A 22,510-nucleotide genomic window follows, 5' to 3' on the forward strand; every position below is an offset into this window, starting at 1 on the left:
ATGTCTTGAATATTGTAGTTGGGTTAAGTCATCCATTTAGTTAAAGTTTTAAACATTTAACCTATTTTGCATGTCATGATTTGGAACACTTAGATGGAAAATACCCACAAGATCACCATTTTTGAGAAAGAGGCAAAATCATATGTTTACGTAAAATTTATGTAGTTCCAGCTCCAATCTAATTTTGTTTTGATTTTATACTGACAATAGAGATTTACAATATACATGTAGATCCCTGGACTTTATGAGATGAATTTTTTTTTGTGGTTCATGTCATTCATTGCTAGAATTGTTAATGTTAGCTTTTGGTGAAGATATGTTTTTTCAATAAAATGAGTATGTGTTTCATTCTGTGTAATTTCCAGACATGAAAATGTAAATTTAATTTTTTTAAAAATTTTTCATACCTGTTTGATCATTATTTTTCTTCTTTTCATATTGTGCCAATGGATACATAACAAACAAAAGTAAAAATCAAACTGATTTGAAAACTAAGACAAAAAATGAAGCACAACATTTATTTATAATGTGCTTTTAAATACTGAAAACAGGAGAGCCCTCCTCTTGTTCGCAACTCTCCACTTGTTGCTGGAGCAATAACCTGGTCAAGAGGCTTGCTAAAGAAGATTGAAGATCCTATGAAGATCTTTAAAGAAAACAAATTTGTGACATCTTATAGGGTGAGATACTAAATTGAAAATGATAAGCAATTAAATAAAGCTGAAAACTTAAATACTTGATGAGCTGCTGTAATGATAAGCTTTGCGACCTGGCTCATTTGTGTTGGGGTGTTTGGCAACATGTACTGTTCAGTGTAGTACTTAACTTTCAGGGAACCAGTTTCCACCCTCGGTATTGATTGTCGTCTTTGATCATAGCACCAGCAAGTGCACAGGGCTACGAACAGGTTCTGTAAAACTTGCACAGAGAAACTTGCAAAAACCTGGGTCACTATTTTTAATTTGTTATTGTTATGCATTTCTGTCAATAATTATTAATCCAATAATTCAATAATATGGAAAACGTTACTCTCATTGTGGGTAGACAATTTAAAAAATTGAAGGAAGTTCTCTCTCATGTTAACAGGACTTTGGTCGTATCGTCAAGTTTTACAATCGCATTGCTACAGCTTTAGTAAAGTTTGAGAACTTATGGCTGAGCCTGTGGAAGTCCCGTATTGACAGCGCATGCAGTGGACTAAAAGTTTCCCTTCTTGCATTTCACCCTGAAACAAAACAGCTAGTGGTGAATGCTGACGGAAGGTAGGACATGGCCAATAGGAGAAATGGTTCTTGAAAGAATATACAGGTTTCTGAAGCTTGTCAGTGGTACTGTGTTCGTGCAAAACAACTCGTTTTGATGTACTATCCTGCAGAATAGGCGCATTTATTATTATTGTTTTTATTATTATTGTTATTATTATTATTATTATTATTATTATTATTGTTTGTAAGCAAGCAGAGGCAAGTGCCTTTGCAGCATGATGAAAGGAATTTCTCCTCTTACATGGAAGTCAACCTTTACAGTTGCCTCGCACTTTCCTTAACTTGTCTGAAAAACACAAAAAAAATGAACCGAGAGAGTACTGTTAGAGTCTAAGAATGGATAAAAAAGATTAGCAGAGTAGGAATTTATACTGTGGATTTTGAACCGCTTAATTAACGTTATCTATATTCTCTTTGTTTCTATTCTCTACAATTACCCTACATGTAGGCTTCTTGAACTAATTCAGGAGAGCAAATCATTGATGAGGATGGGGATTCAACTTCCTGAAAGTGCGTTAGACGTCCTTAAACAGGTAGGTGCAGGCTGTCTTACAGAGATGTATGTGTCGTCCTTGATTTGGTCTTATGATATCAGTCCAGCTCTAATGGCGTCTTCATTTTTGTTCTGCTTGCTATACCGTAAATCCTCGAATTAGAGCTTACTCTCAAATGTGTAACGTCACCAAATTAGAGCCACTCTTACTTAACAAAGTGATGATTCTCTGGTCAGATGATCTCCCTTGAATAATCAACACCCCGAAAATCACTTTCGTCACGTGATTGAAATGCGTTGGATTAATTTATTTTTGTCATACTCAAATAAAAAAGGTGTATATCATCTGAAGTAACACGTTTAGACTTATTTCTTCATATAGGAGCATCGACTCAAGTCATACAAGCAATCACTAGAGCTGGTTCTACAGGATTACTACAAGGTTTGTCAGAATGTACCCTCGGCCCTGTACAAGTTGCTTACACCACACATGGAATCTGTCTTGCACTACCTACAGCCGGGTGTGTCCACCCTTAACTGGAGCAGCATGAATATCGATGCTTACCTACATCAGGTGCATTCTGCCAATTCTAGGCTCAAAGAAGTTGTGGACAGTGTTAAAGAAGTAGTGTCTGAAGGAATAGAGAGAAAGATTGAGGAAATCCGAAGGGTGATTCTCTTTGATAAAAAGTTGGCTACTGCTCATGTTTGGAATGTGGAAAAGTTTGTGGAAGAAGAAAACAAAGCAGTGACTCAGCAGGGGAAGAGATTACATGAAATGGTTAAGGAAGTAGAGAATGCGCTGCAGGTAAAGGGAAGAGCCTACTGTTTGTAATATTTCTCTGATTACTGGTCTCTTTAGCATCTTTTGGCATCCCTTTAAGCATTTTTTTTAAAGTTTGTCAGTTGTAGTGTCCATTCATTCACTACTATAGAAATCCTAGCTCAGATACTGCTACAGCCTAAATATAATCGTAATGCTGTACTATTCAATGAGCGAGGGGTATAGCTTGATATTTGATATTTTACAATTTCTCGCGTAATCGTTTTTTAAAGACCAGGTTTTCTTCAACTTCCACTTTTCGCTTTACAGGAAGTTGTTGCCACTGCAAATCAAAGGCGAATCTCTTCTCCTGCCAGTCCTCAAATCAGTCCTAGCCCAAGCATGAGTCTTGGTTTGGACAGAACTGGTGCAATGACACCTCGCTTCACCAGGATTGGCACCATCATGTCATCAGCGCCAGGAACGCGAGCTGCAACTGCTGTCAGTGGCTTAACTGACGAGTCAGTCATCGGTGATATCTTTGGTCATTATTGCAGTTTGGTTTATCAAGCCGTGTTGGAGAGTATAGTCTCTTCCTTGCTGATCATTGGTGACTGCGTAAAACCTCCTGGGCGCAAAAAGAGTGGAATTGAAGTGGAGAGCAGAAAAATATCAGGGTTTGTAATTCTTTGCTAACGAATTGTAAAATTAGTTTCTAACGGTAAATAAAGGAAAAGAAAGTGTAATGTACTTGTACGTCAGGAAACTGACCTCAAATAATAGTGTCACCCTAATATCATGTTTTTATGTGTTATTTGCGCAGATCTTCTTGGGATGACTCATCAGACAACGGGTCTGAAAACAGTGATTATGCTGAGTCTGTGAGCTCTCAGTATTCTGAGTGGAGCACGACTAACCAAGAAGAGCTGCTTCAGTTTGAGGTCAATGTGCAATTCAACATTCCGGACATCGTCATAAAGCCGTCTCTTCAGACTATCCAAGATGGCGTTCAACGTGTTGCCGTACATTTGGTTGATGTCTCTAGGACGATCATGTGGTGGGCAGCAGATGTCAATGAGTCTTTCCATCGATCAGTTGCACAAGATCATCAAGTGAATAAAACATTGGAAGAGCTCTCTACTTCAGTCACAAGTAATTCATCTCTCTTTCATTGTACATGTATACTGTATTAAGCACCCTTGTCCAATACGCCCCAGCTCTTTTAAGCCCCCCTTGTCTTAGTGCGCTCTATTAAGCCCCTATCTAATAAGCCGCTCCCTCCATTATGACCTCTGGCCTTAAACGTCCCTTCTCTATTATTCCCCCATCTGATAAGCCTCTCCCTCCATTAAGCCCCCTTGCCTTAAACGCCCTTGTCCTCTTATGCCCCTATCTTATAAGCCCATTTCGCCATTAAGCCTCCTTGCCTTATACGCCCTTGTCCTCTTATGCCCCTATCTTGTAAGCCCATTTCGCCATTAAGCCCCCTTGCCTTATACGCCCTTGTCCTCTTATGCCCCTATCTTATAAGCCCATTACGCCATTAAGCCCCCTTGCCTTATACGCCCTTGTCCTCTTATGCCCCTATCTTCTAAGCTCATTTTGCCGTTAAGCCCCTTTGCCTTATACGCCCTTGTCCTCTTATGCCCCTATCTTATAGGCCCATTTCGCCATTAAGCCCCCTTGCCTTAGATGCCCCTGTACTATGAAACTCCCTTTGTACGCCCTTGCTCTCTTAAGCCCCCATCGCTATTAAGACCTTTCTCTTCCCTATAACGTCGTAAACAAATTTAAAAATCGTTATACTCTTATTGCATTATAACCAGGCCTCCAACAAACAGTGGAAAGGCAGCTGTTTAATTTCCGTCGTTACGACTTCCTTTGGAAGGATGACATGCATGCACTTTACCAGGTGTTTGTCGACAATGATCCCGGAACTACCATGTTTAAGCTGGAGGTAGAGAGACTTCAGGCGATAGAGCATGATGTGGTGGAGATTCCTGACAGACTTATGGTGGGCTCAGTATGTTTGAACACCTCGCCTATCAAGGACTCCTTACATGGATTTGCAGTGGCGTGGAAAATGAGATATTCTACTCAGCTGCACGAAGAAGCCAAGGTGGGTTAGATTCAAATTTGTGTTCACTCTCGACGCTTTCTACTTTCACGATCCTAGCACATGAAGAACGCACGAAGAACTCCTGTCACCTATAAACTTTGGATCATGTGCATTTTGCTTACTGTCATTTTGCTTTCAGATTGAATTGGACAAGATAGTTACGCACCGTAACAGCATCTATGAGCGACTTTCACAGCCTGTTGTCACTTTAGATGAACTCAACAGTGCCTTTCAACTTCTCCAAGAACTGGGAGACATGGAGAACACTATTGATGACATTTACCTACCTGTGGAGAACATGTATGGAAAGCTGAGGTACTTGAAATAGGAGCAAAGCTTTGGTGTTTACATTAATAACATTTTATCCAAAATGGTCTTAAACCTGAAGCTATCCATCGACTTTTCAAACCTCTGTCAACCTAAAAACTTGACAGGCCTTCAAGGTTGATAGCCCTTGGAATCTTTTGTGGATCTGTGAACATTACCTCGTGGGTGAAGTTGTGAACAAAGTCATAATCAGTTAATTTAACCTCAGCTTAAGATCCCCGTAAGAGTAATTCACATGTTTAAGCGATGAATTTTTGTTTGTGCGTATATTTTGCGTGACAAAGTGAACTGTACGTTTCTTCAAACTCTTCCTGTCACTTCATTAGAGAGTACAACCTGTGTCTTCCACGAATAGAAGTACAAGAAGTGGACAATCTACGGGATGAATGGGTCAAACTGATAGCGCTTGCCGAAAAGGTAGGGCGATATATATGCGTTATTGACCAAGCATCAGGTCAATATGGCTGGGTATCGGCCAAATTCTTTTCCTTTTCGCGAATAAACAACAACAACAACAACGAGGTTAATATCCAGTTATATTGACCGAACAAGCTTACTCAGTAAAGGATTTATTTAATAACAAAAAAATTTCGCTTTATCAAGAATCAAGAATAACTTGCTTATTTCGAGAGATGGAAAAGAAAGCCAACTGTTTTTGAAGTACAACAAACCCACGAGAGTCGTTTATGTTTTCTTTATTTTGACTTTCTTCTACCGCTTTTTGCGACTCCATCGCCGGCACCGCCCAGAAATTACGTAACGGTTGATGAACACGGTGCAACTTTGTCTCATGCGACTCGTTCATTTGATTTACAATCTTCATTATGTAACGCAGCCTGCGGCCACAACATGTTGTTGAGTTTAAAACAGATTTCAAAATGTTACGAACTTTTTCTTGTGCACATAACTAAATTAAGTCAATTAAGTCTGTCGTCTAATGTTTCGAAGTATGCTTGACAATTTTTACTTCATTCTTGGCAAGGAACTATTAAATAAGTCTTAAAAAAATTCTTTGCACACCAAAGAATCTTGAGCCTTATGTATAACTTTCTTTTATCTTAGACACTATCTAAACATCTATTTAAGATGTCTGTCATGTCTTCTTTTCGTTTTGTTTTATGAAATATATATAGGTCAGAGACGAGTTATTAGTTCAAAAGCGTGGGATGTTTGAACAGGAACTAGACAAAGAAGTCAAGGTAAAAGCTGAAGTAATCTTTCCAGTGCAAAAATAAAAATATTTAAATTTCTTTGATGATGAGTCACTTTCAATTAAATTTAAGGAAATATTAGCAAACAAACAAAAAACCAAAAAAACTTGTTATTCGACTCGGGAGGATCTGATTCTCCTACGATGATTTCGTTCAATTTTGCGACCTGATAATCTTCGATAACAGAACTTGTTGATAAGTTAGGACACCTACCAGGCCCGTAAGCGACAAGCGTCTTGCATTCCGGTAGGATATGGCATACTTGAAATATAAATGAATTTCGTATGACATTCTTTCTTCTAGGCGTTTGTTGTGAATGTGATTCAGTTCCGTAACAGCTTTGACTCTCAAGGTCCAGGAGTGCCGGGTGTGAGACCAGCTGAAGCTGTGATGAGATTACAAGACTTTCAACAACACTATACTCAGTTTGAAGCCAAGCGAAAGACACTAGATTCTGTTCAAATGCTGTTCGGAATTGTTCCTACACCTTTTGCAGAACTGGACAAAACCGGAGAGGTTGGTTATGTTGGTGACACGCTAAGATATGTTGGCCGATAGATGTGAGATAATTTCTGACGCGCATTTTCAAATGTAATTAATTTGTTGTAAACGGACGGTTGTTTCTCTTCACTCTAGTAACACACCTCTTTGATAATGGCCCTGAACGAGACAAGTTATTCATTAATTTTGATAGCGCAGTACATAAACAAGTTAAACAGCTTTCGGCAGTTCTCTATGGTGTACACAGCTTCACATATAAAGTGTTATTTCACCTTTTCTTTTCTATAGGAACTCGAACTTCTTGGTTTGCTGTACGGTCTGTTTCAACAATTCATCTCGTTTGATCAAAGGTTGGTAGCCATGTCACGATCAGCTTGGTAACACGAATTTGCCGGCAGTGTGTAAAACTGCACTGGTCTATGTCTCACATAGGAAAAGTAAAGAAAAGAAATAAACTACCAGTAAAGCAAGCTGGTACTGTTTAGAATTTTATTTTCAAACTTTACGTGAAGTTTAAGGTTCCAACAAACTGTGTCTTCTTCAGGTTTAGGGATACCCTGTGGTCAGAGGTGGATCTGGTTGTCGCAAATCAGGAGGTACAGTAATGTTTAAAACTACATTACGATAGTCTCGTTATCTCAAATCACTTCTTGCATAACCCAGCTGGAGAATTTAAGATTTAGGAATTTAAAATATCCGAGGCAAAGCTGTTACAGTTAAAATCAAAGGACAAATGCTACTAGGTTTTTAGATCTTATTTTCTTCTGACAAGCTTCGTTTTACTTTTTACCACTTCTGATAGCAACTTCAGAAAACTACAAACTTGTGGTTGATTTGGTTTGTCATCGTTCCTTCTCAGCTAAGTCCATAAAGGACTGGCCACAATCATTGCGTTTTCTTTCCAAAACGGAGCTGGCCTGGGCAGTGTTACACTTGCGCTTTTAAGGGAATATTCTGAACACATGTTCCCTCTGTTCGACCCAGAATCTAAAGATCACTGTCAGTTCAAGTCTACGCCTATTGAGCCATGTTAAACAAGAGACTTTTGTTCGAAGGAACAGAATTCCAAGCACAAATTTTATTTTAGATATCAGGTTAAGCTAAGTCTTACAAAACCATTGGCTTACTAATGTCATACCTTATCCCGGTTTCCATGGCATGAAGCGACCAGGAGTATTGCTTTTTCGCCTGGATGGAATGAAAGTCCATCCCCAGCAGTTTACCCAGTTTCCGTGACATTCCGCCGGGAGCAATTTTTACTCTCGGTTGGGTGGAGAGAGAACTCTTAAAATAAAGTGTCTTGACCAAGAAAATGACCCTGGCCGGAGCTGGTATCCAGTCCTTTCAATTCAAGATTCCGAGCCCAGCCCTAGTATTAAGCGATCGCATCTCTCACATATACTGAGAATGTTTCCTTTTTTGTTTTGTTTGGTTGCAGATGGAGCATTATTGGCAAGAGTGCCTTCGTTTGCCTCAGAGAATACAAGAGTGGGATGCCTACAAAGAAATGAGAGATGCCATAAAACATTACCTGGATGTCTTCCCTACGTTGCACAAACTTAATTCAAAAGTATGTACTGGTAGCGTTTTTTCCCACGGTTTTTGCGTCCTGGTGTTTTAGAGAATTGAAAGTATTCATTCTTGTTCTTCTGTATACGGATTACCTTTCTTAAGTTTCAATTAAGACTCGGTCCTCTGCTTGAAAGAAAGAAAGTCTGAGTATGTCCTTATTAATAGTAGTGATGAATTAAAAGTCGAAGTGATAAATTTGTTTTTTTTGCCGTACAGTTCTTTTTATTCTCGGTTGGTACAATTAACGTCTTTACTTCTGCTAGGTACATTCCAGCCTCATTTGTTACATAAATTTGCTATCCTGAGAAATCTTTTTTTCGTTGTTTCCTTCAACGTTGTGGCGATGGTGATCGCCGCAGAATAATTTTATTATTAGAGTGTCTTTCTATAGTTCTCATGCGAACTCTCTTTTTACTCTTTTTTAGGAGATTCGTAATCGCCATTGGCTACAGGTGATGAGTGTTACAGGTTCGTCTTTCCAGCTCGAAGCGCACATCTTCAAACTTGTTCACTTGTTGGATATTGGATTACTTCAGTAAGTGCAAGTTGTTTGGGTTGCGAATGGTGCCTCTCCATATAGGTTTCAGGCATTAATGTCGTCGGTGAAAAGAGAAAATTAAATAGTAAATCATGAGATCGGTCGTCCATTACAGTTAGACGGTTAATTTCAGTCACGAGTCGAATGTTCAAGCTAGTTTGAATTTGTGCGACCAACAGCATTGATAAAATTAGGTCGCGTCGTCGATAAAAGTTTTTCATGTCGCACGAGGCGGATTCTTGAGGCGACTTGTCCTTGCGCAAATTCGAACCAATCTGAATAGCAGTGAGCAAAAAATAAGTCGCAGCGACAAAATTTTTCTCAAATATTTTTCATGTCACATGTGGCTAATCAACGTTGCGAATGGTTCCCCCGTCGTGTTGCAGCAATTTGTGGCCAAGCGTGTCTCGGCGTAATCCAAGTGTCCACTTATATTTGTTTAGACACCAGGCGGCAATAGAGGAAATATGCCGATGTGCTAGTAGAGAGCTGGAGTTGGAAGCCAAAATGAGAAGTACTGAGGAAGAGTGGACGGAACAGGTAAATGTTTAAAGAGCTTCATCTTCTCGAAAACGGTGGCCTTTATTCCTTAAGTTTGTAATTTGAAATACCTTAAATAAAATGTGGTAACACAGCTCTTTAAGTGATGTTTATGGCATTGTTACTAACGGACTCACTATTTGCAGGTCCTTACCTTTGAAAATTTCAAAAACAGAGGCTTGGTGTGTCTGAGCCATAGTAACACTGAACATCTGTTAGACCTGTTGGAGGATGCGCAAGCCACTCTTGCTCTAATGCTGACATCACGCCACATCGGACCACTTCGTGACGAGGCTGCAGCATGGGCCATCAAGTTAAAAGAAATCAGTGAGGTCCTAGAGCAGGTACGTGAACGTAACTTTCTGCGCTTTTGATTGGAACTATAAATAGGACGCAGCAGTTAGTGGTGATCTATTGCTTTTTTTCTGCGCTGCAGTCTCTCGTCAGATTAAGGAAACGGCAAATTATAATTATATATGTTTGAGAATAGTTAACGATGGGGAACAGTGACACAGTTTTCAAAGTACGGACTTGATATGCAAACTGTATCAAAGCCCCTGTACGTCCAAAAATAATAGGACCAAAGAGGAGATGTACGATGGGCGAAATTGGAAAAAAATTAGAGTGGACCATATCCGAAGAAACTTGCTGTTACTTGTCCGTGACTTTGTGAATAAATGGCTTTTGCACTCCCAACGTGAAATTGCTTACATAATTTTTTTTTGTAGTGGTTGACTGTACAAGATTTGTGGCAACATCTCGAGGAGGTCTTCAGTCATGGTGGAACAGCTAAGGTAAGTGCCAGTTGACGCTAGTGCTCGTTAAGCACGAGTTTATCACGTGTAACATACCTTTCCACTTTTCATGCAGGACCTTCCACAAGAGTATAATCGGTTTGCAAGAGTAGACAAGAGCTACATGAAGATGATGAAAAGAGCGTATGAAACAAGAAATGTTTTACAGGTATTGAAGCAAGCGAGTCAATTTACATTTTTTCCTTAAGAGTCAGCAATAGTGCGCCTTTCTAAAGAGCAACGGTATTCCACTCGGCAGCGTTTCAATAAAGGGAAAAACGATGGACATTGAAGAAAAATGCTTTTCATTCGCCAATCTCACGAGGATGGACGTTTTGACCTTGGAATTTCGTGGTCCGATATTATCGCTAAGGTCCAACAATTTGTTGGTGAGCAAGGCCATGTCATAGGTTCATCTGTGACAAGGCATCTTTCATACTGTTCGGTTCAACAATGTAGAAAGCGTCACGTTTGTTGAGAGATTAACCAAGATTATAAATGATGCATGGAGACTATGGATACACTCAGCTGTAGAGGTCTGGCAAAGTAGAATTTAGGTAAACTTTGGACCCCAATTACACGGTACATGTTTTGCGGCTCATATATTGCAGACAACCCCAATTTTATCTTATCTATGGAAATCTTTATTTAGCTTTTAGCCCGAAGGGTTATGTTAACATTTCATGTGTTGGTATTTAGTGCTGTGTTGGTGGCGATGTCCCGAAGAGTCAAGTGTTAAAACATCTTGGCGAGGAGTTGGAGATCTGTTTTAAGTCGCTTGTTGGATTCCTGGACTCTAAAAGAAAGGTAAACCGAAAACTGAAATGCTACATTGTCGTGCTCGTTGTACGTGGCGTAAAAGACTGATCTTCGTTTGTTCCTTACAGGTTTTCCCTCGCTTCTGTTTTGTAAATGACCCAGTTTTGTTAGCAATTCTAAGCCAACCCTACAGTTTGGATTCTGTGAAACCATACTTCAGGTAGGACCGAACTTAAATAATAGCCGGTAATTGTTCCAATTTCTCGTAAATATTTGGGTCCTTTCTTAGAGAAATTTTTATCCGTGCCAAACTTCTCCATTCTTAACCATTTCTGCTCTCTTTTGGTTTACTCTTGCCTGTTCTTAGGGGCCGGGGGGGGGGGGGGAAGATGCGGGGGTGGATTCCCCCTCCCCTTCCATCAAGCCTTTGGTTCTTCCACAACTTGTCTCCAACCAAAATTCTCCCAAAGACAGAATCGCGAATTACTACTCGATATGAAGTATTTGAAATTTACCTACATGAAACATTTTATATCTTATTTAGGCTCTAGTGTTAAAAAAATGTGTTTTCTGGATCAAAGCTTGGACCCTCCCCCAACAAAAATTTCTTGCATGTGCCCCTGCTTGTGGTATTTATCTACCCCGGAAGACGTTTATTCAAACTTTCACTTTGATTGAAAATAACTTTCGAGGACTAAGCAGCTCACGTAAGGATTGCACCCCTTGTTGCTTCGTGTTTGAGCAAACATCTCACGAATTTCTTTTCTTCAATTTTTTTTCCAGATGCATCTTCAACAGTGTACGTGACGTGATGTTAACTCAACAAGAACCAGAAACAGTGGCTCAGAAGAAGAGCTCTATCCTAAGTTCATTGCGGAGTAGGAGTGGCAGGGAGGATCTAATCTCGCCACTTCCTTATGCTGATACATTTGGGAGTCGTTTCAGGAAGATTTCTGACATTGTTGTCCAAGCTTCGAAAGAATCAGATACGGGAGTACGGAAGCCAAGCATTTTGACCTCGACCCTAGATGCGCGAAACGCTGAACCCGATTGGCATAGTCATCTTCCCAATAATTTCGCTGTAGCTGTAACCTCAGAGCAGGGAGAAACTCTGGAACTTATCACAAAGGTGACATCTGTAACTAGATTAAAAATAACTGGAAATCGAAAAGGGCATGATAGATTGATAGGTAGTATTCTAGCTCGCTGACCAAAAGGATGTGTTTCTCTTTACCACCTTTGCAAAGAACGCTAGATGTTAAGTTGAAAATCATTTTGAATGTTACTCGACCATTATCCCTTTTTTGTTGGCTCAGTATTCCCCCTATGTCAAGCCTGCTTATTACTTTCCAACATTCTTATCGCTAATCCGTATGCGACCCAAGTGTTCGCACGAATTTTAAGGGCGCGGCACCACGTGGTCTCCTCACTCTCAGCTCTCTTACTTGCGTCCATCTCTCACGTCAATTGTTTTTAGCAGTATATTAATCGAAGAAATTACAAGAAAATAAAGGGTGCTTGATAGTTTTTTCAAATAGAAAAACGGAGAATAGGTTGTGTCAATTGCTGTTTCTTTAGTGATACTTCTTTTAGTTCTCCCCTTGCAACCGTATTTATTGTATGTCTGATAATATTCAAGCGTTTGAACAGCATTTTTATGTTGTGTATCTTTTCTGATCGTTAATGATTCTAGGTTCCCCTTGTCTCCAGTGTTGACGTGTGGTTGGCTGCGTTGTTGAGGAGTATCACTGAATCTCTGCGATCCTCCATCGTAGATTGTATTCAGGATATTGACTCAGGACTTAGTCTAGAAGAGTGGATTTTCAAGGTTTGTCAAGGCATAAATTATCAATAACTCAGTGTTTTCCCTGATTGATTAAGGGTTATTTCTAAGAGTCTTTAGAGAATACATAAGAGAAATTGAACTTCTCATTGTATCAACGATGTTCAGCTGAAAAGCAAAAGAATTAGCCATATCAATTTTAGAATTGCACTTAAAAGCGCAGATGCCCGTAATTCACACGCACATCTTAATTTTCACTCCGTGAGACGAAAAGCGGTAACGCCTCATGTTATGCCCTTAGCTTGGCTAGCCGTGAACAGGTAACTACTTTTGTGTGGTGGTTGGTGGGCCTGTCGTATGGTCGTGAATAATAGTCTCTCACAGGTGGCGTTTCTCACATGACTTTCTGTTTCCAGTATCCTTCACAGACCTGTAGATTAGGACTGCTTTACATCTGGACAAGGGAATGTGAGGCTGTAAGTGTCTACGTGCTGTTGTACGTGCCTATGCTATATAAACTGCATTCGTTTAGGATATGACATAGTCTAAAAGTATATCGCTTAAGTTATCGTGGGGTATTGAAGATGATTGGTCTGCGTTTATTGAGAATCCATCTTGATGACTGAATCAGTTAGCCTTGGTGTCAGGTTTATATGGGGATTTCAAGCCAAATCGAAGTTTGTCAGTTAGATAGCGTTGTTTAAAATAATTGGTCGTTTGTTACAAAATAAAGCATAAGTATTGGATTGGTTCGTATACGTTTATCTAACAACTTGAAAAGCAGCTGTAATTATTTCCATGTATGAATTTTACTTCATAGCACGTTTTCACTTCTTTCTCTGTTAGGGAATCGGAGATATTCGTATTGACCGTAAAGCAATGCCCAACGCTTCTCGTCGGTTTTGGTCACTTATCAGCAAGCTGCCAAACCTCCTGGCCAAAGGTTCTTGGAAACACACTGACTCTCCCATGACTTCCTATCATAAACTGCGACTGGAGACCTTGGTCTCGGTGAGTAAAATTAATGCACAATCAATACCGTAATCTCACCAGCATTACAACTGGTGAGATTACGGTACTGGAATACACAACGATCCAGTGTCTAGCCTGCTAGACTCGGGGTGAAGAGGTCACGGTTCGAGCCCAGGCCGGGGTTATAATTTACATGTTGTATGTTTTGTTTTCTCGAGGAAGACTCTTCACTCTTAAATTGCCTCCACACTTGATCTTTAACCCTTTAACCCTTCCACTCCCAAGATCTCATTACTAATTCTTCCTACTTTCTGCCATAAAATACTCATGACGCCAATTCGGAGAATTTGGTATTGGATCAACTTGTAGTCCCCTAATTGAGTTTTCTTCTTTATTCTCCTCACTTGTCTTCCTGATACTGTATTAATATTGTAAGGAGAAATTCTCTCTCGGTCACTCACGGGAGTTAAAGAGTTGAATACGAAATGCTTTGGGTAAAAAATACACCAGCACCCACCCAAAACGCGAAGCAATAGTCGCAATTTGTTTCAGACTCTGCAACTAGTTAAAGCAGCTATTCTAGTCAGTCCCTCATGAGAACTTCACTTTCCACAGCAAGGAATGTACTTAAGAGATGTTCTCGAAGACCTCGGTAGGCGCAAGCTTAGAGATGTAGTGGACTTTGAATGGAAGAGAAATATCAGGTTCTATGGAACAGACAATAGCAGAGCACCTGGTTAGTGAATCTTTAGCCCATTATGTTGCTTAGAGAACTTCGCATAAAACGCTTCTGAAGCTCGTATTAATTTGTACAGTTTGAAGGAAGAAAAAACGTATGAAATGTAAGGAAGATTGGCAACCATCTACCCACTTTCTGGAAGTTACACGTACAGCTGTAGAAGTGACATTTCTGTATCAAAAGGAATATACACAAACCATACACTTAAATAAGACAAATACTTCTAGAATATGATAAAAAAGAGCATTTAACTTGAAAGAAACCACATGATATGAACTCAAAATGATGGAAAGACACCAAAGACAGAATAATAAACGCATCGCCTGATTTTTCAAAATGTAGATACTGTAAAATTGTTACTTATAAAATATTCAGTTATTGAGTATGCGTTACTATTTAGGGAGGTCACCTTCACTCACATTATTGCCTTCACTGGAAGGAGCCGTTAGTCGTGCTGCCAGTTCAGAACCTCCCAAGATTACAGCTGGTGTTCAGGAGCATGAGGATCTTTATATTCACATGTTGGACGCTCAGCTATCTTATGGCTTTGAATTCTACGGCTGCGATGTTTCCCTCGCCCTTACTCCCATAACAGAGAGGTGCTTTCTGAGTTTGACACAGGTAATGCGATTTGTTGATCAGCGGAACAGTTGTATAGTTAATGAACTGTTTGTGTTTTGGTTTGGGAGCAAAATGCAGATATCTGACTTTGTTGTAATCTGGGGCTTTCCCGAGGGACGAAATGTGCTTGTTGAAGTGGGGGCTTTTTGTGGGCCTCGTGTGCTTACCGATATATGAAAATACATAAAAAGGAAAGGATCTTCGGGAAAGTAGCTTCATTAAAGCGCTTTTTTGTTCTGATCATGTTTAGGCCGTATGGAATGTCTTTGGGGGCTCGCTTGTTGGACCAACAGGAACAGGAAAAACTGAGACAGTAAAGGTAATTTTTGCTTGCAGTTGTTGCTTTTGCTCCTTAATCTTGCTCTTACCCTTGCTTTTCTCCTGTCTTCGCCACATGAATCTACATCTTGTCTAATTGTCCTTTTGTTACTAGCATCAGGTGCTCCTGAGGAACATCTGAAGTACCATTTGGAAAGTCGTGGGTTAAAAAACGGACGTTCGGCAACTTTTTATTCCCCAAGTATTCATTATTGAATGGTATGTTTGTTTCCATAGGGTCTAGCATCTTTGCTTGGTCGTTATCTGGTTTCACAGAGTTGTTCTCCAAAGATGTCTTCAACAGCGATAGGAAAGATTATTGTAGGTCTGGCAGAGGTGAGAAATCTATGAGCTCTTGGTTTCTTTTTTTTTTCTTTTTTTGTCTTGAAGACCTAATTCTTGCTGTCTTTTTGTTGCAGGAAGGTTGCTGGGGTCTGATGGACGAGTTCCATAAAATAAACATGGAGTGTCTTTCAGTTATGCTGTTTGAGATCCAAGCTGTGCTACTCGCTTTGAGAGGTGGACTTTCTACCTGCACTTTGGAGGATGGAAAGGATGTATGTGATTTTAAAAATTGCTGCAATGTGGTAGATAATAGGGATAGCTATAATGCTGGATACAGTGGCCGAGTGGGCAGTGGGCAGTGGGCAGTGGACTCGAGGTGGAGAAGTCTTGGTCCAAGCTCTGGCCTTAGTCACTCGGTCACAGGGCCTCTCTCCGCCTTTTGCGTTAAAGAGTAACAAAAATCTACCAGGGAAAGTTGTAGCTATTAGGTAACACCAGGAATATGTTAACACCAAACTATCAGGGAAGCTGAAAAATTGCTGTTAGGTAACACCAGAAGCCTATTAACAAAAAGCTATCAAGGAAAGCTGAGGAATTGCTGTTAGGTAACGCCAGAAGCATATTAACATCAAACTATCAGGGAAAGCTAAAAAATTGCTGTTAGGTAACACCAGAAGCATATTAACAAAAAGCTATCAGGGAAAGCTGAAGAACTGCTGTTAGTTAACACCAGAAGCACAAAAAGCTATCAGGGAAAGCTGAGAAATTGCTGTTAGGTAACACCAGAAGCATATTAACAACAAACTATTTGGGAAAGCTGAAAAATTTCTGTTAGGTAACACCAGAAGCATATTAACAAAAAGCCACCAGGGAAAGCTGAGGAATTGCTGTGCGGTAACACCAGAAGTATATTAACAACAAACTATCAGGGAACTGTTAGGTAACACCAGAGGCATATGACCTAGTTCTAGGTTATATGCGTGTGGTAAGATGCGACGGACTGACCTTCCTAGATATTTCTAATCGCCACGTGTCACCAAAATCGGGAAATGTTCCGCCGGTAATGGTACCTATGTGTTGAAGGGTTCTTCTCCACTTGACATCAAAATGAAACAAGAACAACCAATTGGCACAGGACCCCCTAGCCGAGTTTTGCTTTGATGTTAAAAAAAAAAAAACAGTTTAGAATCTCAGAAAATACATTTCAGATCAAAGTTGAAGAGCAGCAGTTATGTATATTGAAAATTCTGACAAAAATTAAGCGTTATTTCTACTCAAGAGCTACCATTAACGACTTTTTTCTTTGTTTTGTCTTTAATGGCAGGTCACTGTTAAACCCAACTTTTCCATTTTCCTCACCATTTGTTCCAATGGACACAATTATGAATTCCCGCCTGAGGTCCGTGCTTTGTTTCGTTCTGTTGCCATGGTGATGCCAGACACATCTCTGATACTGAGGGCTCACTGCGCAGGGCAGGGTTTTAAGTCCCCCAAGATTTTAGCGGATCGTCTCAAGCTTGTCGCAGATGTCTGCAAGGAGCAACTGTAAGTCACCACATTATAACAGACCCTTCAATAAAGAAGCGACCCCGATTTAAGAATTTTTGGAAGGGAATAATACTTGTAGCTGCAGAGCACTTACCTGAATATTTCAAGCTAGACTGTGAATGTGGTCGTTTGCAATCCCTTCAATCCTCTCCATTTTCAACCATCCTTGTTCGTTTTGTCTTATTCTCAAGTTCGTCGTTGGTAATCTGTTTTAATCTGGTCCATCCCAAGCCATCCCCGTTCCATTTTTCGTTGAATTCTTCTCTTTTCGGCTTTACTTTTCTCACCAAACTTATTTTTTATGGTTTCTTTTGTGTTGAAAGTAATTTTGACTATAAAAGCGCTGGACCCGAAACAACGTTGCGTAACAGTAAAGTATGTGCTAGTGCTTCCGTCAGCTTGCGCCCGTTGATCAACGACACATGAATACCCTTGACGAACGAGAGCGTGGAAATCGGAATAACTTTCCATAAAGATATTTCACATGTTTGGTTTTCTGTGTATCCTTCCTCGACAGAAGTGGAAAGAGTCACCACAACTTCAGCCTGTCGTCTTTTGTGGGCGTCATACAACATGCTGGCAACAGGAAAAGCTCCCAGGGACCTCTGGGAAGCAAACTTAATACCGTGCAAGCTGATTTGGCGAGACCCTCCAGTACGCAGTCAGTAGCCACACAGTTTGGTAAGTAAGGTCGAGAACAGTCGTAGAGAACGTAACTGACGGTAAAACGGCCTTTCGTTAAACGCACAGACGATTTGGCGCAAAATGCTGTTGCGTGAAGCGCGGATCATGTTGAAAAGTTGTCACTCTCCTTTGCGAAGTTTTTCGGCAGAAGTGAAGTCCTAGGGAATGTTTTCAAATGTTATATGTGATTTGTTGTGTCTGTTTGTCTTGTTTAGTGCGTTGTTTGTTTATTTTTTTCTGGTTTGCATCTTTTAATCAGCTTATTGTGCGAAAGACATATTTTGCTCATTCAAGTGAGACGGCTTTGTGCAGGCACCCCTAAAAAAGGACTATGGGCCGTTGAACAAACTATTTTATCAAATAACGGCGACCTAGAAATAAAAAAAAAGCTTGCATATTTCTGTAGGTGACTGCCTATCATTAAATCTGGATTTAGTCTCGCTGTTTTCATATGCGTGTTGGAACGCTTTTGAAGACAATATAACCACGGAAATGATGGAATAGATGTCTAAATTTTTCTCAGGAGCTGGAAAGGACAGAGGAAGCCAGTTTGGTCAGAAAGACAAAAAGCCTACTACTCCATCTGCTTTAACTTCTGCTGCCAGACTAGAGCATTCGTTCGTTTTACAATCACTGCAAGATTGTATTGGTCCAAGATTATCACCTGAGGTAACTATTTTCTTTTTACAAAGTGGTAGTAGTTGAAGAAAACTTCACGTTTGTGGCTTTAGCAATCCATCGTGTATTCCTAGAGGAAAATCTTATAACCAATTGCAACAGGAACACTTCCGAGGACTGACCCGTTGAAATTCTCATTGTCAATAGGGTGCATAATTTCCTATCTATTGTTTTTCTTCTTTGTCAACCATCATTCATTTTAAGCCTCTCGTTTACCTTCAGGAACTTAACGTATTTAACATGGTTCTACGTGATGTTTTCTATGGTCTTCCTAAACCTCCTGCCCCAGCATTCCACATAACCAAAGTGGTTCAAGATTTCGAGACAGTTCTCCTGGCGCACACACGGGAGAAAGGTTTTGTCCCTCATCAGCCTTGGATTGCAAAGATACATCAACTGTGGACTCTCTCCAAAGTTCACCGAGGTTATTTATTTCCTAAAATTGTTGTTAGGTGGTCATTTTATTGATCTCGCGTACAACATATACCTGTTCTTAGAGTTTTTAGAGAAACCGTGATGCTGCGTCGGTGGGGGAAATTATAGGATGATGTAGTTTTATCAACTGAGATGGTAATGGAAATTGGAAACTGTAAAGACTTTCTAAAGCTGACGTTTCGAGCGTTAGCTCTTAGTCATTCCCTTTGACGAAGGGCTAACGCTTGAAACGTCAGCTCCAGTGGAAACTCTTTACCTCTTAGCCTTTGTCAACCAATTGTGCAGTGGAGACAAATCACAGAGCAGGCGGCGCAGTCCCCGGTTTTTTGTTTGTTTCCACAAATTTGCCGCCTGGAGCAGGCTATCGGAGCATTGGGGATTTGACAATGGTGACAGCGCTGGGTTCACACTATTATAACAAGAGTACCAGTCTTTTACATAGAGTCAGAAATTAATGGAGTTTACTTTTGGGTCGCGTTTTCGTATCTTTGAAATATTTTTCGGTCTCCCTGGACCAATTCCTTCAACAATAAAGTAACATTCAAATTCAATTCGCTATCGATTTGGAGTTGGTAAAGACCAAGCTGTTACGAGTATGAATGACATATTGACTAGGAAAGAACATATCTAAGGTTTTTTCCCTTCTCATACTATTCCTATACCTCTTAGGAATCATTGTCGCCGGACCTCCCGGTACTGGCAAATCCTCCTGTATCTCAGGACTGGTAGAGACCCTCAGTGAATGTTCACTGACAAAACACAAGAACACAGGTTCACAGATGCATACACACAAGTTACAGAGAATAAATCCATTAGCCGTGTCTGATCCAGCTCTGATGTTTGGTAAAGTGAATTCATCTTCAGATTTTGAGGACGGCATCTTCACTGCTTACTTCAGGAAGGCCAACAAGGACCATAGTGTGCATAAGATGACCACCTGGCTATGCTTAGACGCTCCTTTGCATCAAGGATGGGCTGAGTTTCTGAGCAGCGCGTTGGATAAAGGAGAGGTAATGACATGTCTAGAGAACCTTGCTCACTCGTTAGAACGCGGCTTTTATGGGTTCTAAAGCACGGGTAGCAGAATGGGTAGATTTTGTCACAACTAGCCGTAAATGAGGTTCGTTTTCCGTATCCAAGGCATCGCAAAGTGTCTTTTTTAACCTTTTCACTCCCAATATCTCATTAGTATTTCTCCTTACTGTCTGCCACACAATTCATATGATGATAATGTGCAGAATTTGGTATTGGATCTACTAGTAATCCACTAATTGACATTTTTCTTTACTATCATTACTTATCTGCTTGATATTGTATTGATATTGTAAGGAAAAATTTTGTCTTGGTCACTCGTAAGAGTTAAAGGATGAATGATATCCCACCAATACGCGCTTGATATAATACCTCAAAAAAGAGTCATATGGAAATGTTTGTCGATAGAAGGTTATATGTAGAAGGCACCATACAGTACTTTCATTCATTTCTGGATATATTTTGGATTTGACCTTGCATATTTTTTACTGAGAAAAGAAAAAATGTGTTGCCTCTCCTCCCCTCAACTCCCTGCTCGTTTCTCCTAAAAGGCACCAGATGTAAGGGAAATGGGCAAAATGACTGCTGGAGAGTTTGCCATTCATTTTTTTTTTTCAGTTATGTAAGACGATTTAAGATCATTTCAAAAAACCGTTTATTTTACAATCATTTTTATTTATTCACCTTTGCTGTTTATAACATGTTTACCGAAAAAAGGATTTCACGCATCTCGCAGTGCGTGTGGTCAATTTGCGAAATCATATAAAACGGCCGGATTGTTGTTGAAAGACAGCGCACTATGTTTAATTGCCGTTAGCACGTTGAAGGATGTTGTCTTCTGTCGAAAATTGTGCACTTTCAAAGTGGTAATGTTTGTGATTTTGTCTCCGTGTCTTTGGTTGTTTCAGTATCTGAACTTATTGAACGGTGAAAGGCTCTATCTATCAGAATATGTCAAACTGATTTTTGAGACAGATGATCTGACAGACGCTTCACCATCCACTGTCTCCAGATGTGTAAGTATGGTTTTGTCTCAGTTGTTTCTCTAGCTGCTATAAGAAGTCAGTTTTGAATTCTTGAAACTGCAGCTTCATTCTGTCAAATAGAAGTTCCAAGTCACCGCTTCCTCATCATTATTGCTGCGTTGGACACAAATATAACATATAAAGATAAATTAACGTTAGCCCTTCGCCAGTCACTCTGACGAAAGGCTAATACTCGAAAATTCAGCTTTGAAATCCCTTTACGGTGGCCAATTCACGTTATCAACCTAGTTGATAAAGCCAAAATTATTTTTTTGTACTCCCTTACTGACACAGCACCACTGTTTCTTTAGAAACTTACCCCATCTAGTGAAATATATGTTTAAAGGAAACAAACATGACTGTATTGAGGTAGCTGCAAAGTAGATATCTAATGCTGGCTGGAATCGTAGTGAGATGGCCACTGAGCCAAGATTGAACCATCAGGAAAAAGCGTCTATGCTTGATCATACAAGTGCTGATGTTGCTGTGGTCGCTTTAAAAAAATGTCTAAAGTCAATAAATTGGCTTAAGATACCTATTATTTCCAGTTACGATGTTTAACTTTAAACGCCCTTCATTTAAACGAGCCCCCTTGAAGCAGCATTTCACACAAACAACATTGAAGTGTGTACTTGTTTACTCTAATTTTTATTTTTAATTTCATTTGTGACCTTAGGGTGTGATCTACATGGATGAGACTGTGTTGGGCTGGAGACCTTTGGCTGAAGCCTGGCTGGCAAACAGATCTCCCCAAGAAAGCCATGTAGGTGTTTATTATCAACAAATAAATACAGTGCGTTTCTAAGATCGATCGAACCACGAAATTATTGCAATTTGGGAATAATAGCGAAGAACTTTGAGCAGTTCTTAGGCTGACGCTTTGTTTCTTCCTCTTTCTTAGTGTCTGCAACGAGCATTTAACAAGACCGTTGATGTCATCTCGCAGTTTGTTCACTATGAAGCAAGGTTAGCTTTTGTTTTACCTTCATAGAGGGCCAGCCTTTATAATCCATTTATAAGGGGGGGGGGAGGGTAGGGGTGGCCTGGATTCTTATCAGGGAGGAGTAGCAAAAGGGAAGAATGATCAAACTTAATCTTGTGAAAACGAGGGAATCTAAACCTAGCGGGAATCTTGCAAAATGTTTGCTTGTATCGATATCTCCCCAAGTCACTCTGCTTGTTGAGTCGCGATCAGAGTTCTCTCTGAGTTTGTTACGTTACTAGTTGTAATCCTATTTGTTTTTTCTTTTGTAGACCATTCATGAAAGTTTGCGAGGTGGGGCTGTTTAACACGTGTCTCGCACTGTTAAAGGCATTGATCGAGGTAAGCGTGAGACTTATGTTGACTTTCCTGCTGTTGGTATTGCTGAGCTTGCAGTGCCACGCTAAAAAAGAGGTTACGATCTTTCTTAACTCTGTGTTCCCCTAGTACTTTTGTGAAGGTGTATAATCGCTTTTTTGGAGTTCATAAATTCCAAAAGCTGGGAAAAATGCGTGCTGTTTCTCCA

General features: G+C 40.0%; 1 protein-coding gene across 1 annotated transcript in view; it reads left to right on the forward strand.

Moving 5' to 3' along the window:
• Positions 1-22,510, forward strand: part of LOC131775845 (dynein axonemal heavy chain 8) — a 58,487-nt gene that overhangs the window by 6,830 nt on the left and 29,147 nt on the right. The window contains exons 9-47 of the mRNA XM_059091955.2: positions 552-680; positions 1,087-1,262; positions 1,714-1,798; positions 2,141-2,566; positions 2,852-3,198; positions 3,345-3,673; positions 4,348-4,640; positions 4,780-4,955; positions 5,294-5,384; positions 6,101-6,166; positions 6,482-6,694; positions 6,968-7,029; positions 7,224-7,275; positions 8,118-8,249; positions 8,677-8,786; positions 9,233-9,329; positions 9,476-9,673; positions 10,058-10,123; positions 10,200-10,292; positions 10,823-10,930; positions 11,011-11,102; positions 11,666-12,011; positions 12,576-12,710; positions 13,082-13,141; positions 13,512-13,676; positions 14,253-14,373; positions 14,777-14,997; positions 15,248-15,316; positions 15,553-15,651; positions 15,735-15,872; positions 16,925-17,145; positions 17,666-17,829; positions 18,356-18,501; positions 18,733-18,934; positions 19,615-19,955; positions 20,886-20,993; positions 21,679-21,765; positions 21,904-21,968; positions 22,257-22,326. Of these exons, the coding sequence (XP_058947938.2) occupies positions 552-680; positions 1,087-1,262; positions 1,714-1,798; positions 2,141-2,566; positions 2,852-3,198; positions 3,345-3,673; positions 4,348-4,640; positions 4,780-4,955; positions 5,294-5,384; positions 6,101-6,166; positions 6,482-6,694; positions 6,968-7,029; positions 7,224-7,275; positions 8,118-8,249; positions 8,677-8,786; positions 9,233-9,329; positions 9,476-9,673; positions 10,058-10,123; positions 10,200-10,292; positions 10,823-10,930; positions 11,011-11,102; positions 11,666-12,011; positions 12,576-12,710; positions 13,082-13,141; positions 13,512-13,676; positions 14,253-14,373; positions 14,777-14,997; positions 15,248-15,316; positions 15,553-15,651; positions 15,735-15,872; positions 16,925-17,145; positions 17,666-17,829; positions 18,356-18,501; positions 18,733-18,934; positions 19,615-19,955; positions 20,886-20,993; positions 21,679-21,765; positions 21,904-21,968; positions 22,257-22,326 (6,099 nt within the window). The remainder of the gene's footprint in view (positions 1-551; positions 681-1,086; positions 1,263-1,713; positions 1,799-2,140; positions 2,567-2,851; positions 3,199-3,344; positions 3,674-4,347; positions 4,641-4,779; positions 4,956-5,293; positions 5,385-6,100; positions 6,167-6,481; positions 6,695-6,967; positions 7,030-7,223; positions 7,276-8,117; positions 8,250-8,676; positions 8,787-9,232; positions 9,330-9,475; positions 9,674-10,057; positions 10,124-10,199; positions 10,293-10,822; positions 10,931-11,010; positions 11,103-11,665; positions 12,012-12,575; positions 12,711-13,081; positions 13,142-13,511; positions 13,677-14,252; positions 14,374-14,776; positions 14,998-15,247; positions 15,317-15,552; positions 15,652-15,734; positions 15,873-16,924; positions 17,146-17,665; positions 17,830-18,355; positions 18,502-18,732; positions 18,935-19,614; positions 19,956-20,885; positions 20,994-21,678; positions 21,766-21,903; positions 21,969-22,256; positions 22,327-22,510) is intronic.

The sequence above is a fragment of the Pocillopora verrucosa genome, chromosome 9, assembly GCF_036669915.1.
Source record: "Pocillopora verrucosa isolate sample1 chromosome 9, ASM3666991v2, whole genome shotgun sequence".
In the NCBI taxonomy this organism is placed as follows: Eukaryota; Metazoa; Cnidaria; class Anthozoa; order Scleractinia; family Pocilloporidae; genus Pocillopora; species Pocillopora verrucosa.